The following is an 18,361-nucleotide window of genomic DNA, read 5'->3' on the forward strand; positions in this document are numbered from 1 at the left end:
AGAAAAAGTTCCCTGTCTTCTAGAGAACGCTGCCCTGGGCCAGTATTCTCGTGCAAGTCAATTCAGAAGCCCCAGCTCTTCCTGCTAGAATTCTGCAACCACACAATCATTTTTTTCAACCTCTGAGCCTCAGTTTCCTCCCAGACAGAAACACAGAATTGAATTGCAAGTTCTACAACCTCCTTTAGCTCTGAAAACTTAAGAAATTCTAATGGACTTTCCCATCCTTCTACATAAGGGGCCAGACATCACATAGAAAGTGATTTCTAAGCCCAATCTTCTAAAAATCATCTGATGACACTCCCTAATATTTGAATGAAATTATGTATGGTTTGATGTGGGGCAGATTAGAACACAAATGCCTGAGTGTCTACGTGATGTCCCAAGTAGAGAACCCAACCCCGGTAGCCTGAACAACAGGAATAACAACTCTGTGTTGTCAGGGATGGTACAAGATGGGGATTTACCCTGACGCCCATCTCCTGAGGCCTCTGCTCACTGCCTGTGGGGCTGAAAGGCAGACTCGGTGCTGGAGTCCTGGCCTCTCCCAGAGCACCGGGAGCACCCAGGAAGCGGGGACCGCACTGAGCCAAAGATGGTTTTCTTTGTTGATGCCTTGTTGCCAGAAAACAGAAATTAGATCCTTGGCCAGAACCTCCTATTAGCAAATCTGAGCGTCAGCAAACACTTCTCAGTAAAGGAGCAGACAAATAGCAACCTCCTGTTCCAAAAGCTCAGGGAATTTCAGACCTAAAATTAGGTTCCCGTTTTTAAAATCACATACACACGTAATGAACCCATTCACAATTCTCCAAATGTTAGTAGAAGTAAATTTGGTATTTGTGAATATTTCTAAAATCAGAGTTTTAGGTTTGTTTTCTTTTGGCTTTGTTTTGTATTTAGATCAAGAGGGATGGTTTCTGGAAACAGTTACTGGCAATGATGTCATTTTCACTGGAGATTGAAGCCCAGAAAAGGAAAGAGACTAGCTCCGGGTCACACAGCAGAGCATATTTGATCGGGCTGGGATTATAATCTAATGCTCTTTCCACTCCCCCAACCAGAGGGTTGGGTGAAAAACAGATGGCACACAAATCATTATGACTCAATTTTTCAGTCTCAAAGGATGAATGTTCTTACCACTACCCAAGATCATAAATGGCAGAAAGTAACTGTGATTTTTATTGATTTTAAAATAATGATTGAATATCTTGTTGCTATTTTTTTTAAGTATTTATCTGGCTGTTCCGGGTCTTCATTACAGCATGTGGGATATTTGATTTTCGCTGCAGCATGTTGCAGACTTTCTTGCAGAACTCTTAGTGCAGGATCTTAGTTGCAACCTGTGGGATCTAGCTCCCTGACGAGGGATGGACCTTGGGTCTGCTGCATTGGGAGCAGTCTTAGCCCCTGGACCACAAGACAAGTCCTTAGAAAATGCTTTTATCTGTTGGTTTTCTTAAAAGCTATAGCCTTTACCACTGCCCATCAAAAAGGCAGGCTATCTCCCCTGGCTTAGTGGAACAGACTCTCTCGGCTAGAATAACCTCATTCCCCACCCCCGCAAAACACTCTCTTGGTAGTATCTTCCTTAGAACCAGCATCAAGGACCCCAGATACTCTCTGGATTAACATCTTTTTGCTAACCATCCCTGTTTCTTCAGAAGGAATGTTCATACCTTCCTTGCAGCCCCAAGCCCCTGCCAACAAAATGAACCATGACCCAATATTATCCCTGGGTGGTCCCCAAAGCTCCTGTTTGGATTACCTGGAGATAAACCAAACATTTGTGAGAAGAAAAGCAAATACTGGATATTAAAACAAGCCTCCCTTTATTAAACAAATCAGATACAAACACTAAAATCCATGAGCTGGAGAGCACCAAAGGTGGGAGAAGGGGAAGGGAGGGGCTCAAAAGACACTCAGATGAAGAGCAGAATCAACCAGAAATCCATTTTTTTCTCCCTGAAGAACAAAACATCCCTCTCTTGGGCAATGTAGCCATGGTGCCCACATTCAGATTCTTTCAGAATCTCTGGGATGAAGAGCCATCCTACTTCAACCCTTGAACAATGCTTTTTAAAGACAACACTCCTAGGGCAGTCCTTTCTGGACTAGCGCATAGTGGGGGGTGAATCAAAGCTTCCAGTGTAAGGGTGTTCTATGCTAAAAACACCAGAGTCAAAAACTCCACCCAGGCCTGGGAAGGCTGACCCCTCCATCTCACAGTCTTCATCAGAGCTGTTCCTTTGCAGAGCCTGGGGGGCCCTCAGGGCAGTGACTTGAAGCAGTTCTGACCAAACCATGGATTCTTCAGAGTCACAGCCATCCGCTCTGGGAGACAGCGGCTGAAAGGCACGGAGCCAGAAAGGCCTTCTGAGTCCGATCACATTCTAACTTTAGATCTGGGCATGCATGGGAGTTGTTGTTTCGCCAGGAACGGACTTATTCTTTTCGCTTGAGTTTTAGTATCTGCAGCAAATGAAGTCTGTGTGTGTGTGTGTGCGCGCGCGCGCACGGTGGGGAAGGGGTGACTGGGCTTTGAAAGACAATCTGCTAAGAAAACCAAGACAGACAGACAGACTGAGGCAAAGCAAGCATCCTTAGGCACAGAAGGGAGATCTGCTGACTCATATTAACCTGTTAATTTATACCGTGGCTCTGTACAAAAATAAAAAAGTTCTCATAAGATTAACAATTTAAATAAATATTTGATAGAGACTCTTTTTCTCGTTTTTATAGCTCATCTTTGGGATTGATATTCAGTTCGTGCTTCCCTTGCCGTTCTTGATCCAGGATTGCGATCACTTCATCGGCCTGTATTCGCTCCTATAAAAGAAGACGATATAAACATCACTGTTACAAGCGATGCCAGTGCCAGACGCTCCCCCAACATTTCCAGGCATCATCTGTACATGAACAGACGCTAAATCCAGCTAAAGATGTAGCCTCACTCCATCCCTATCCAGGTGCCCTCTGCTGACTTCCCTGTGTACTCAGCAGTTACCTTCCAAGACTCCTCTCATGTCAAGAAATCTTATATATTCAACTGCAACTTCCATTTCTACTTTGTGGTCCCACAGACATCTCCAACTCAGTTCTCCAGCTCAGTGGTCAAGCTGAATTCTGCAGCTTCTCCCCCACAGACCTACTCTGTCCTCTTCACAGAATTCCTGTCTCAGTAAAGACCACCATGACTTCCACATTCACCCCAAAAGCCTGATGATGGTTTCTTGGATATGATATATCACTTAGTCCTCTCTGTTCTGCCCCTTGTTTCTGCTTCTTTCTTTTCAGTGCACTTACTGTTGCCTTAGAGGGACCAGAGATCAAATTGCCAACATCTGCTGGATCATTGCAAAAGCAAGAAAGTTCCAGAAAAAACATCTATTTCTGCTTGATTGACTTGCCAAAGCCTTTGACTGTGTGGATCACAATAAACTATGGAAAATTCTAAAAGAGATGGGGATACCAGACCACCTGACCTGCCTCTTGAGAAACCTGTATGCAGGTCATGACGCAACAGAACTGGACATGGAACAACAGACTGGTTCCAAATAGGAAAAGGAGTACATCAAGGCTGTATATGGTCACCCTGCTTATTTAACTTATATGCAGAGTATATCATGAGAAACGCTGGGCTGGAGGAAGCACAAGCTGGAATCAAGATTTCAGGGAGAAATATCAATAACCTCAGATATGCAGATGACACCACCCTTATGACAGAAAGTGAAGAAGAACTAAAGAGCCTCTTGATGAAAGTGAGAGTGAAAAAGTTGGTTTAAAACTCAACATTCAGAAAACTAAGATTGTGGCATCCAGTCCTATCATTTCATGGCAAATAGATGGGGAAACAGTGGAAACAGTGGCTGACTTTATTTTGGGGGCTCCAAAATCACTGCAGATGGTGACTGCAGCCATGAAATTAAAAGACACTTACTCCTTGGAAGGAAAGTTATGACCAACCTAGACAGCATATTAAAAAGCAGAGACATTACTTTGTCAACAAAGGTCCATCTAGTCAAGGCTATAGTTTTTCCGGTGGTCTTGTATGGATATAAGAGTTGGACTATAAAGAAAGCTGAGTGCTGAAGAATTGATGCTTTTGAACTGTGGTGTTGGAGAAGACTTTTGAGAGTCCCTTGGACTGCAAGGAGATCCAACCAGTCCATCCTAAAGGAGATCAGCCCTGGATGTTCATTGGAAGGACTGATATTGAAGCTGAAACTCCAAAACTTTGGCCACCTGATGCGAAGAGCTGACTCATTGGAAAAGAACCTAATGCTGGGAGGGATTGAGGGCAGGAGGAGAAGGGGACGACAGAGGATGAGATGGTTGGATGGCATCATCGACTTGATGGACATGAGTTTGAATAGACTCCGGGAGTTGGTGATGGACAGGGAGGCCTGGTGTGCTGCAATCCATGGGGTCATAGAGTCGGACACAACTGAGCGACTGAACTGAACTGAACTGTTGCCTTAGTTTAGGCCAGTGTTTCTCAAGCTTGGCCCTCTGACATTTTAGAGCAGACAATAACTCTTTGTTGGCGGGGTGGAGAGGTGTCCTATGCATTGAGAGTGTTTAGCAGCATCTCTGGCTCTGCCTACTGCAGGTAGCCAGTGGCAACCAAGTCCAAGTTGTGACAACCAAAAACAACTCTAAATTGCCAACTGCACAGTGGCAGGAAAAATCACTCCTGCTTGAGGACCCTGTTGTCTCTTAACTTAATTGCTGTGGTAGCTTTCAAATTGATCTGTGTCACACCCCCTCCCACATGCTCCCATTGGACTCTCTGCACTGGAATCATGACCACTTGCCTTTCCAGCTCACTGCTCACAGCCCTTGCATGGGTGCCCATTGCTGGATACTCTGGGTCCACCTTTGTTGATGTGCTTGTAAGGACTTGGACTTCTCTCTCTTCTTCAATTCACCTTGTCTTCTCCTTTCACCTCCCCTTACACTCTACCTTCCTGACTTACCTTGAGATGTCTGAATATAGCGCTCTGAGAAGGCCTTCCTCATCCTAGTCTAGGTTGAGTGTCCCTAGGATTTAAACACTGCTTCCATCACATCCTGTGTTTCTCTTACCGCTCCCCCACCATTGACCCAGTTGGCCTACTTCCAAATGACATCTCCAGTCCCCCGCATCTTTTCACCTTCTCTACTATGACATGTTAGCTACGGCAGTCTTTCCTATCCTGTAATTCTCAGGACCAGGGGAGGCAGGGGAAAGGGTAAGGGACATGGCTTCTTTCCCATTGGGCAGGTCAAAAATTTTGTTAGGATTTTTTTCTATGCCATCTTACAGAATACATTGGAAGAGAATTCACGTTTCCTAAACAGCTCATCAGGTCTAACTGCTGCTTGTTCTGTGTCCTCCTTTCAGCCCATTCTCTACCTTGCATCCCATGTTCTGGCCACCCTGGCTTTCTCTGCTTCTTGACCATTCTGTGCTCCTTCTTATCTTTGAGCCTTTACAACCTCTTCTCCCCTGGAACACTCCTCCCAAGACCTTTATCATGGTTGGCTTCTTCCTTTCATTTGTCTGGAGAGCCCTCTCACACTTTGCTACCCCCTCCATTTTACTTTCAAATCAGTTGTCTTATTTTCTTTCCCATACATCATTTCTCACTACCTGAAAATCCTTCAGCTGTTTATTCTTTATTTATGTGTTGCCTTTTTCCACTAGAAGTTAAGCTCCTTGAAAACAGGGAATCTTGTCATTAGAGGGGCACTGTTCTATTTCCTGTGCCCAGAAAAGCAACTAACATTTAGCAGGATGGCTCAGTGGTAAAGAATTGGCCTGCAATGAGGGAGACACAGGAGACACAGGTCCTTTCCCTGGTTTGGGAAGATCCCCTGGAGGAGGACATGTCAACCCATTCCCGTATTTTTGCCTGGAGAATCCCATGGACACAAGAGCCTGGTGGGCTCTAGTCTACAGGGTCACAAAGAGTCGGACATGACTGAGTGACTGGACACAGCAGAGCACAGTATAATAGTTGATGAATAAATACATGGGTAGATGTCTAACGTGCCAGAAATGTCTCTTCCTTAAGAAACCATGCTCATCCTTTAAGGCTCCTGTTAAATGCCATCTCCTCCACGAAACCTTTGCTGGTTCCCTCTTTCTGTCCCCTGAACACTATGCATTTTTACCTCTAATAATTCTTGCTGAATTTTGCCTTGGGTTTTAATTACTCAGGTCCCTGTATTGTCTCTTCACTTTGACTTCAAGTTCCCTGAAGATAAAAGTTATGCCTAAAATAATTTGCATCTCCTATAGGTAGTCCCCAGCACAGTTCCCAGCATAGTAAGTGACACAAAGAACTTGATTATTTTATGACTTGATAATAAAATCCCCTTTAATCAAGAGTTTATAATTGAGCATAATGTTGACATAAAAGCACCTACAAGGACCAGTCATGTCCGACTCTTTGCGACCCCATGGACTGTAGCCTACCAGACTCCTCTGTCAGTGGGATTTTCTGGGCAATAGTACTGGAGTGGATTGCCATTTCCTTCTTCAGGGGATCTTCCCAACTCAGGGATCGAACCCGGGTCTCCTGCATTGTAGACAGACGCTTAACCATCTGAGCCACCAGGGAAGTTGCTCCAGATATACTAAATAACAGAAGACCAAATAGTTGTCATAATGTCCAAATAAAATGTATGAGTGTGTGTGTCCATGCTCAGTTGTGTCTGACTCTTTGCGATCCCATGGACTGCAGACTGCCAGGCTTCTCTGTCCCTGAGATTTCCCAGGCAAGAATACTGGAGGGGGTTGCCATTTCCTCCTCCATGGGGTCTTCCCAACACAGGGATTGAACCTGCATCTCCTGCGTCTCCTGCACTGCAGGCAGATACTTTACTTCTGAGCCACTAGCGAAGCCCCTGCATGAGTACTACTTTATTAATGCAGGGAAAACACCTCGCCGATTAGCAAATTGATGTAGATACAAAACGCTCCGATCTGACTGCACAAGAGACTGTTGCAATTTTGTCTCTCTTGAAAGAAAAGAAGTTGAAAAGAGAGATGGAACTCTCTAACAAGGAATCAAAGCTTCTAATGTTGGGTATCCTTAAGAATTTATGATGCTTAATACTCCTTGAGAATGTAATGCCTTTAAAGTAAACTCTAATGAGCATGTAAGTCTGCCAACTCTGATGATGTCTTGAAAGGCAGGCTTTCTTTGCTCAGGGATTTAACCTGAAAGGAGGTGCCTAACTCCTGGTTCAAAATTGGGAAAGGAGTACATCAAGGCTGTATGTTGTCATCCTGCTTATTTAACTTATATACAGAACACATCATGCAAAAAGCTGGCCTGGATGAAGCACAAGCTGGAATCAAGATTTTGGGGAGAAATATCAATAACTTCAGATATGCAGGTGACACCTTATGGCAGAAAGTGAAGAGGGATTAAAGAGCCTCTTGAGAAGGTGAAAGAGGGGAGTGAAAAAGCTGGCTTAAAACCCAACATTAAAATAAATGAAGAGGATGACATCGGGTCCCATCACTTCATGGCAAACAGATGGGGAAACAATAGAAACAGTGACAGACTTTGTTTTCTTGGGCTCCAAAATCACTGCAGATGGTGACTGCTGCCATGAAATTAAAAGGTGCTTGCTCCTTGGGAGAAAAGCAATGACAAACCTAGACAGTATATTAAAAAGCAGAGACATTACTTTGCCAACAAAGGTCCACATAGTCAAAGTTATGGCTTTTCCAGTAGTCGTGTAAGTCTGTGAGAGCCGGACAATAAAAAAGGCTGAGCGCCAGAGAATTGATGCCTTTGAACTGTGGTGTTGAAGTCTTTTGAGAGCCCCTTGGATTGCAAGGAGATCAAACCAATCAATTCTAAAGGAAATCACCCCTGAATGTTCATTGGAAGGACTGATGCTGAAGCCGAAGCTCCAGTACTTTGACCACCTGATGTGAAGAGACAACTCATTTGAAAAGCCCCTGATGCTGGGAAAGATTGAAGGCAGGAGGAGAAGGGGACAAGAGGATGAGATGGTTGGATGGCATCACCAACTTGATGGACATGAGTTTGAGCAAACTCCAGGAGATGGTGATGGACAGGGAAGTCTGGCATGCTGCCGTCCATGGGGTCACAAAGTATCAGACACGACTGAGCGACTCAACAACTCAGGGACTCTCAAACTTGGTTACACATTGAAATCATCTGGGGAATTTTTAAAACTTCCTACACCTAAATTAATCAATCTAGGATTTTTAAATGTGGGAGCCAAAATGTCAATAGTTTGTAAAGATCCCCAGTTGACTACATTGTGGAGCAAAGTCTGGGAATCATGTCATAGGCAAGATTTTCCTGGTAGCTGCCATAGAAGCTTTGGTCATTTTCTTCTGTGACCACTAGATGTCGCCACAGCCTGGAAACTGGAGGATTTTCCCTAGTACTTTCCAGGTTAGGAAGGACAAAAGAGAACTTTGTGTTATTTGTGTGTGTGTGTGTGTGTGTGTGTGTGAGCTTATTTTGATAGAAACAAATATCTTGAAGGAGAGGCTGAGATACTGAATAATAAAACAGATTAAATGTTTGTTTAACACTAAAGATTAAAAAACAAGAGACAGTTCTCCAACAATGTTGTTATCGCCACTGTGTACTCGTGTACCTAGATTCTTTAGTCAGGAAGGGGTGATGTGGGGAACACTGGCATTTTGGCCGTGGAGAGGCGAGAGGAAAGAGGAATCACATATAAAGGCGGCTACTCAGTCTCTTGCGATGTTTTCAGATCTCTCCCTGCCCTGCTCCCTCTGTCAGGACTGTTCTTTCTCTCTTTTGTGCCCAGCGGTCATCCTCTGCTCTTCTAGGGTTGCCCTATGCTAACAGTCCTGGAGAAGGAAAGGAAAATGGCACTCCAGCATCCTTGCCTGGAAGATCCCACGGACAGAGGCCTGGTGGGCTGCCGTCCATGGGGTCGCAAAGAGCTGGGCACGACTGAGCGACCGACACTTTCTATGTAAGTAAGTCTCCTTTGATATCTCCCTGCAAATCAGATGGCTGTCTTCTCCCCATCATTCTCCTGTTGGCCTCTCCAAGCTCCTTGTGGTCAAAGCTCTGCCTTGTTCAATCATGTACCCCCAGGGCCCACCTAGTAGAATTTTCCAAGCACACAGTAGATTTGTTATAAATATTTGTGAAACATGTGAAAGAATGTTTAGAAATGAGGCCTAAAAACTGAGTTAGGTTTGGATGGCAAAAATAGTATATAAGAAAGAGAAATTCACTTTAAATTCTTTCTGATGCAATTGGATCCAATTTAGGGGTCTAAAGAGGAAAACTGGTTCGCATGCCAGTTTAAAGACTAGAATTTCATAGCTTCATTAAGGCTCAAGGCTGGAGGAGACTTTGAAGTCATTTGGTGTAGCCCCTGCCATGAAGATTCAGGTTCAGGTTCAGGCTCAGCTTTCCATGCCAAGAAGTTGCTGAGGCTGTGATTGGAGTCATCCAGTGACAAGTAACTCTGTGCTTCCAAAGAAGAGAATCCTACCAAATGGTGGAGGCGGTTTGAAAGTTATTCCTTATGTTGAGCCTAGATATTCCTCTCAGGGGCTATATCTATAGGATTTAATTCATTCCTCTATAGCTCCACGTGCTGTGCGTGCTAAGTCATTTCAGTCATGTCCAGCTCTTTGCGACCTTATGGACTGTAGCCCACCAGGCTCTTCTGTCCATGGGATTTTCCAGGCAAGACTACTGGAATGGGTTGCTATGCCCTCCCCTGGGGATCCTCCCAACCCAGGGATCAAACCCAGGTCTCTTATGTCTCCTGTATTGGCAGGTGGCTTCTATGAGCGTCCCCTGGGCAGACTTACAAACACTATAACCTCTGCTCAGAACATCCAGAAGGGTGAGATCACAGTCTCTTATCCAGACTAAGTGTCCTCAGTCACTTCTAAGACAATAACAATATTTTAATATTTAACTTAATGGTAGTAAATAATGAATTTTCATGTCCCCTCATTGTCTTCGATAAGTGTTTCATAAATGATTCAGTGAACTTTTTAAGGGTTTGTTGAGACAACAAATCAGTCTTCCTGGTGGCCAGTGGAAAATGATTGTTCTCTCCTGATGCTACAATTTGTTAATAAACTCCAGACTAATTTAGGAGAGTGCTGAATATCACTGAGATGTCTATTTCTGCAAACATTCACTTATAAAAACCCATCTGATCAAGAACTGCATTTTTAGCCCCTTTTCCTAAAACTTACAGTGCAAAAATCAGATGTGTATTTGCTAAGTCATGGATCTGATTAAGAAAATGTGTTCTTGCTTAGAAAACAGAGCCAGTATTGGAAAGCAGACAGAAAGGATTCTGTAAAAGTTTTTTCCCCCATGATCTCTAGGATTCCTGAAGGGTTCTGAATCAACTCATAAGAATTTTCAGATCAATTAGTTCGTGAAGCAGTTCTATAGGGTGTCTCATTGACTTTCTGAGGGTGAGGGGTCAGAAACTCACCAATTCTCTATAAAGTGGGTCCAAAGTAAACCACAGAGCTACAGCACACCTCTGGCCCTTGGTGACTGCCTTTACCCCATGTGGGTTCTCCCCTCCAGACGAGAAGCTGATCATGCGCCCGCACTTTGGTTTTATAGAGGCCTGAGAAAGAAAGTGAAAACATGACTCTCAATTTCAATATTGTGAACATTTCTACAATCCCCCTTCTCTATCCTTCTACTCAATTACTTAAGTTTTGTCAAAGAACAATGGAATCCTGGGGCTGAAGAAGACATAGACTGTTTCCAATTTCATCATCTATAAGACAAAGATAAGGTTAAAATAACACCTAATTCAGGAAATAAAGTTATCAGGTAAAATGGTCATCACATTCCATGGAGAGAATGGAGAGAATCACCTCTCATAATTCAGGTATGTGGAGAAACAAACAAGTTCCACTGATAATGTTGCTTCTATTAGAAAATGTATTCTGAGGTTTAGCTAAATGATTGTAAACACACTTTTGGAACACAGCCCCACTGAGTTTAGTTTTTCATGAAGCAAATGGAACTCATTACATTTTATCTTTTTCAAACTTGCACAGAGAAACTAAAGTTCCTAAATAACTCTGTTTCACAAATATACTGCTGTTGAAAATAATCCACATTTCTTCCAAGTATGATAAAAAGAAAGTTCCTTTTGCTTTATATCTAACTGATGATTAAAGTCAGAGAAGGCTCTGTGCTGTACTTGTCTTCAATAAATGTAAATCTTAAGCCACCATTCAGTAATTATACAACTTCCAGATTTTTCAATTTTTTTTGGCTACATTACACAGCTTGCAGGATCTTAGTTACGTGTATGTACATGCTGCTAAGTCACTTCAGTTGTGTCTATTTGCAACCCTATGGACTGTAGCCTGCCAGGCTCCTATGTTCATGTGATTCTCCAGGCAACAATACTAGAGTGGGTTGTCATGCCCTCCTCCAAGGGATCTTCCCTATCCAGGGGTCAAACCCATGTCTCTTACACCTTCTGAATTGGCAGGCGGGTTCTTTACCACTCAGTTCAGTTCACTTGCTCAGTCGTGTTCAATTCTTTGCAACCCCATGGACTGCAGCATGCCAGGCTTCCCTGTTCATCACCAACTCCTGGAGCTTGGTCAAACTCATGTCCATCGAGTCGTTGATGCCATCCCACCATCTCATCCTCTGTCATCCCCTTCTCCTCCTGCCTTCAATCTTTCCCAGCATCAGAGGCTTTTCCAAAGAGTTGGCTTTTCACATCAGGTGGCCAAGGTATTGGAGCTTAGGCTTCAGCATCAGTCCTTCCAATGAATATTCAGGACTGATTTCCTTTAGGAATGACTGGCTTGATCTCCTTGCTGTCTAAGGGACTCTAAGTGTCTTCTCCAACGCCACAGTTCGAAGGCATCACTTCTTTGGTGCTCAGCTTTCTTTATGTTCCTACTCTCACATCCATACATAACCACTGGAAAAATGATAGCTTTGACTAGATGGACCTTTGCTGGCAGAGTAATGTCTCTGCTCTTTAATATGCTGCCTAGGTTGGTGATAGCTTTTCTTTCAAGGGGCAAGTGTCTTCTCATTCCATGGCTGCAGTCGCCATCTGCAGTGATTCTACAGCCCAAGAAAATAAAGTCTCACATTTCCACTGTTTCCCCATCTATTTCCCATGAAGTAATGGGACCGGATGCCATGATCTTTGTTTTCTGAATGTTGGGTTTTAAGCCAGCTTTTTCACTCTCCTCTTTCACTTTCATCAAGAGGCTCTTTAGTTCCTCTTCACTTTCTGCCATAAGGGTGGTGTCATCTGCATATTTGAGGTTATTGATATTTCTCCCAGCAATCTTGATTCCAGCTCATGCTTCATCCAGCCTGGCATTTCGCATGATGTACTCTGTATTTAAGTTAAATAAGCAGGTGACAATATACAGCCTTGACATACTTCTTTCCCAATTCAGAACCAGTCCATTGTTCCATGCCTGGTTCTAACTACTGTTTCCTGACCTGCATACCGGTTTCTCAAGAGACAGGTCAGGTGGTCTGGTATTCCCATCTCTTTCAGAATTTTCCACAGTTTTTCGTGATCCACACAAAGTTTTTGGAGCAGTCAATAAAGCAGATGTAGATATTTTTCTGGAACTCTCTTGCTTTTTCTATGATCCAACGGATTTAGCAAGTTGATCTCTGGTTCCTCTGCCTTTTCTAAATACAGCTTGAACATCTGGAAGTTCTTGGTTCATGTACTGTTGAACTGAGCTTTACCATTTCTCAGGGAGCTTTACCACTTCCCAGTAGCTTTCCCACTAGCTCCCTGGGAAGCCCCTTAGTTCCCTGCTGCTGCTGCTAAGTCACTTCAGTCATGTCCGACTCTGTGTGACCCCATAGACGGCAGCCCACCAGGCTCCCCCGTCCCTGGGATTCTCAAGCAAGAACACTGGAGTGGGTTGCCATTTCCTTCTCCAATGCATGAAAGTGAAAAGTGAAAGTGAAGTCGCTCAGTTGTGTCCGACTCTTAGCGACCCCATGGTCTGCAGCCCACCAGGCTCCTCCATATTAAATACCAGTTCCAGACAGGGAGTCCTAACCACTGAATCACCAAGGAAATTGCAGATTTTTTGAAAGTAAAGAATTTAGAACAGTTTTCTTCCTTGTGGAGCCAAACGTTGGGGCATTTCCCTGCTCCAGAAATAAATCAATTTTCCCTCCAGAATCAAAGAGGGGAGAGGCAAAAAGGAAAACTATCCATTTCTCTTTGTTATTGGCACTGGTCATCTCAGAATTTTAATTAGCTACAAAACATTCCCTAAACTCAAGCATATGCAATTCATCTAAAGTAGAACTTATTTCAGCAAATATATCTCTCAACTTGGAACTTTTTCATAAAAACGTTGTTTAAATGAGTACTTTTGTGTATAGTTACACCTTTATATTAAAAATATAAATATCTAAAAGGGAAGTAGTGTCGGATTTCACATCTTTAAAAAGCAAAATTACAATGAGCTTGCATTCAGAAACTGGTGAATTCACATGTGTTAGTTATTCATAAATTAACGACATACATAGTATTCCCGGCTCATTTACTTTCAAACATTGGGCATTTCCAACTTTGGCCACTAGATGGAGAAGAAGCAAAGAAATCTTTCAACCATCTGTTCCCTTTCCAATTGTGTGAGATATAAGCATTTCTGAACTTGTTAACAGCTCAGAAATCAAATACGTTCTGCACAGAGGACTTTCAAAAGGTGATAGTCGTGTATCAGGATTTAAATTGAGTCCAGATCATCAGTCTTGATTTAATTTCCCAGATCATGAAACATCAAAATGCTGACATGTTAAAATTTAAGCTCTTTACCAAAAAAAAAAAAAAAAAAAAAAAAGTTTGAGGCACCATGACCATTTAAATTACAGTATATTAAACTACATGGTATATTTTTCTTAATTATATCAATATTTATGGACAATTTTAGCCAGAATTCCCATAATTTTCCCTTTAAATCTGATAATACAATTTTTAAAATATCATCTGCTTAAACCCCAGTGGTATGGCATGAATGATACTGAGAAAAGAGTACAAAATATGAAGGAAAATACATAAAACTCATATAAGAGTTGTGGAAATAGCCTATATAATGGAAAATCCTTGAAGTTTATTACATACATGTTTCAGTAATTTTAGCTTTGCATAGAGGAATTAAATGTGTCATAATCTATTTACAATTCAATTATCTCCTCAATCAGAAATTCTGTTTTTTCACCGTGCATATTTTCTGCATGCTGTTTGACTTAAAGACCAAAGATTCTGGCTATATGGTTTATAAGCGCTCAGTAGGCTGGTTTTCCAAAGGCATTAGTTTATTTAGGAATATTGTGGCTGACTTTAACTTTTGATTTTTTAGTCTATGATGATGTGTTTAGAATCTCATCCAAAGTGTGAACATGTAACACATATGTGTCTGTGTGAATGTATATATACCAAGTGTCAGGTATAGGTTTATTTACCACCAGAACTATGTGAATATATATATTTATACACACACAGAGAGACACATATATATAAGCTTTTGACTGTGTGGATCACAATAAACTGTGGAAAATTCTGAAAGAGATGGGAATACCAGACCACCTGACCTGCCTCTTGAGAAAACTATATGCAGGGCAGGAAGCAAGAGTTAGAGCTCTGGACATGGAACAACAGACTGGTTCCAAACAGGAAAAGGAGTACATCAAGGCTGTATATTGTCACCCTACTTATTTAACTTATATGCAGAGTACATCATGAGAAATTTTGGGCTGGAAGAAACACAAGCTGGGATCAAGATTGCTGGGAGAAATATCAATAATCTCAGATATGCAGATGATACCACCGTTACGGCAGAAAGTGAAGAGGAACTAAAAGGCCTCTTGATGAAAGTGAAAGAAGAGAGTGAAAAAGTTGGCTGAAAGCTCAACATTCAGAAAACTAAGATCATGGCATCTGGTCCCATCACTTCATGGAAAATACTTGAGGAAACAGTGGAAACTGTCAGACTTTATTTTTCTAGGCTCCAAAATCACTGCAGATAGTGATTGCAGCATGAAATTAAAAGAGGCTTACTCCTTGGAAGGAAAGTTATGACCAACCTAGTGAAAGTGAAAGTGAAGTCGCTCAGTCGTGTCTGATTCCTAGAGACCCCATGGACTGCAGCCTACCAGGCTCCTCCATCCATGAAATTTTCCAGGCAAGACTACTGGAGTGGGTTGCCATTGCCTTCTCTGATGACCAGCCTAGACAGCATATTAAAAAACAGAAACATTACTTTGCCCAACACAGGTCCTTCTAGTTAAAGCTATGGTTTTTCCAGTGGTCATGTATGGATGTGAGAGTTGGACTGTGAAGAAAGCTGAGCGCTGAAGAATTGATGCTTTTGAACTGTGGTATTGGAGAAGACTCTTGAGAGTCCCTTGGACTGCAAGGAGATCCAACCAGTCCATTCTGAAGGAGATCAGTCCTGGGTGTTCATTGGAAGGACTGATGCTGAAGCTGAAACTCCAATACTTTGGCCACCTCATGCGAAGAGTTGACTCATTGGAAAAGACTCTGATGCTGGGAGGGATTGAGGGCAGGAGGAGAAGGGGACGACAGAGGATGAGATGGCTGGATGGCATCACCGACTCGATGGACATGAGTTTGGGTAAATTCTGGGAGTTGGTGATGGACAGGGAGGCCTGGTGTGCTGCGATTCATGGGGTCGCAAAGAGTCGGACACGACTGAGCGACTGAACTGAACTGATACATATATATATATACACACACACATATAGTAATTTGGATAATGATGGGTATGATGACCAATGCTCACTGTAAGCACACAGGACACCAGGGTACATGAAAGTCATCCTGTAGAGACATGTGACTTATCCTAGTAGTGGGTGATTTAGGAACAGGTGTTTTTATGTCTCCATCAAATTACTTGAAAAAGAATCTGAAGACCTACGTTCTGGTTCTAAGTCTAACACTAACTATATGATCCTTAAAAAATATTCTTTAAATCACCCGTATGTAAAATGGACAAGAAGATTTTTTATTGATGATTCCATTTCTAACATTTTATGATGTATAAATTTACTGGATCTCTGTTCACCTCTTGAATTCTCAAGCTCAGGAATATTTGAAATCCAGCAGCCCTTGGAATATGGCAAAAGTGAGACTGAAAAATGCTAGATAAATTTGCAAGAACAGACTTGCTTACAGTCACAGTCTTGGCGTCCATCTCAGTGAATATGAATTCTCCTCCTTCAAAGTCATCATTCATATATAGGAGAGCACTGTAAGAAGAAAGGGAAACCATTTGTCCTCTCATATGCCTGCACAACATCACCGCAGAATACTGGCCACTGCACACGAACCAACCAGCCTGATTAGTAAGTTTCCTCTGAACTAGAGATGAAAATGATTGACCTTCCTAAACTTCAAGAGTAAGACCAGATGTAGGGTCATATAAAGTGAAAGTGAAAGTCGCTCAGTCGTGTCCAACTCTTTGCGACCCCACTCCATGGAATTCTCCAAGCCAGAATTCTGGAGTGGGTAATAGCCTTTCCCTTCTCCAGGGGATCTTCCCAACCTAAGGATCCAACCCAAGTCTCCCGCATTGCAGGCAGATTGTTCACCAGCTGAGCCACAAGGGAAGCCCAGGTTCATATAGGAAGTATTTACTCATTCTTATGTTAAAATTTTAATTATATTTCAAAACTTATCTCACATTTCACTTTCCAAATTAAAACCTAACTAGGTTTAATCTAGCTCTTTGATGTTGCCCACAGAATCTAAAACTCTCTTCTTTTCTTTTATACTAGGAAAAGGAACTGGCAACCCACTCCAGTATTCTTGCCTAGAGAATCCCAGGGACAGAGGAGCCTGGTGGGCTACAGTCCACGGGGTCGCAAAGAGTCGGACAGGACTGAGCGACTTCACTTTCACTTTCTTGGAGAAGGCAATGGCAACCCACTCCAGTACTCTTTCCTGGAAACTCCCATGGATGGAGGAGCCTGGTAGGCTGCAGTCCATGGGGTTGCGAAGAATCGGACACGACTGAGCGACTTCACTTTCACTTTTCACTTTCATGTATTGGAGAAGGAAATGGCAACCCACTCCAGTGTTCTTGCCTGGAGAATCCCAGGGAGGGCAGAGCCTGGTGGGCTGCCGTCTATGCGGTCGCACAGAGTCAGACACGACTGAAGCGACTTAACAGCAGCAGCAGCAGCAATAACTCTGAGGGACACAATTTTTCCTTAAGCAGCTGGAGAGTTCCAAGGGGTGTAGCCTAGCCTTGCAGGCAGGGGGCGCTCAATAAACATTTTTGTATAAAGCACAGCGTAGTAATGAACACATTATAGGCATGGTGACTACAAATCTTGACTCTTTGCTTTGCACAGTAAAATATCATTCAATAAGAGAATACATTTTTTTCTCCTGAGTTTCCAGTTGCTTATTTACAAAACGCAGACATAGGTAAATGATGTGATGAAATCCCTCTGCATGTTGGGATGCATCCCCTCTGTCCTCAAACTGAGATGCATATACCACAAGGATATATTTAACTGAAAGCCAAGTGAGAAAAAAAAAAAAAAACAACAACAACCCATAAACTTCAGTTTTTGGTATGAAAACAAAACGGATGTTCTGTGAAACAGGTGCAACAAAATGAGCAGGGATTTTTTAACATAAAAATAGGACATGCTGAAGGCATTTCTGGGTTGTGGCAGCTGCTTACGAAAATTATCTGAGCATCTCTGCTTCATCGAGATGAGTGTGATGACTGCAAAACAGATCAGCTTTCTCATTTCCATGGAGTTTTGATAACTGTTGGGCAAAAGTTTTATTCTGAAGCAGGGGCTGGTGGTACCTATAGTCCCGGAATGTGTAAGCAGGAGGCTCCTTCCAGCATTCATTGGCCTCTGGATCCAACAGGCAGTTGTCAGCATGGATGGGATGACTGAGGTCATTTCTTCTATGCTGTTGACCTGCCAGAAAAGGGAACAGGGAAGCATGAAAGATGCAGTGCCATAACCTCCAAGAGCAAAGCTGACAATCTGTCTTCTATGGATGATGTCCCTTGCAAATTTGAGGAGTCAGAAGGCAAAGCAGACTAAGAACACTGGGAAAGCACAGTCAAGTGATCCTGTTTTGATATGAACACGTTGTAAAAAACTGTAGGCAAGTGGCACCTGTCTTCTTCAGCTATAAAAGCTCTCTATAAATATACATGCGGAAATTCCATGCATTTCATGAGCTGTGCTTTGTGTGCGCCAGTAAAAGTTTGAGGATAACATGCCAATGTTAAAAAGAAAAGAGTTGATGCAGCTGAGAATTCACAAGTGGAAAGTCGACTTCT

General features: G+C 42.7%; 1 protein-coding gene across 1 annotated transcript in view; it reads right to left on the minus strand.

The window, feature by feature from the left end:
• Positions 1–1,813: 1,813 nt before the first annotated feature.
• P3H2 (prolyl 3-hydroxylase 2) overlaps positions 1,814–18,361 on the minus strand; it is a 179,709-nt gene continuing 163,161 nt past the window's right edge. Inside the window, exons 12-15 of the mRNA XM_040253206.1 lie at positions 17,873–17,990; positions 16,220–16,295; positions 10,486–10,626; positions 1,814–2,829 (exon numbers count right to left, since the gene is read on the minus strand). Of these exons, the coding sequence (XP_040109140.1) occupies positions 2,737–2,829; positions 10,486–10,626; positions 16,220–16,295; positions 17,873–17,990 (428 nt within the window). The 3' untranslated portion in view covers positions 1,814–2,736. The remainder of the gene's footprint in view (positions 2,830–10,485; positions 10,627–16,219; positions 16,296–17,872; positions 17,991–18,361) is intronic.

Source organism: Oryx dammah, unplaced genomic scaffold, assembly GCF_014754425.2.
Source record: "Oryx dammah isolate SB20612 unplaced genomic scaffold, SCBI_Odam_1.1 HiC_scaffold_2, whole genome shotgun sequence".
Lineage (NCBI taxonomy): Eukaryota > Metazoa > Chordata > Mammalia > Artiodactyla > Bovidae > Oryx > Oryx dammah.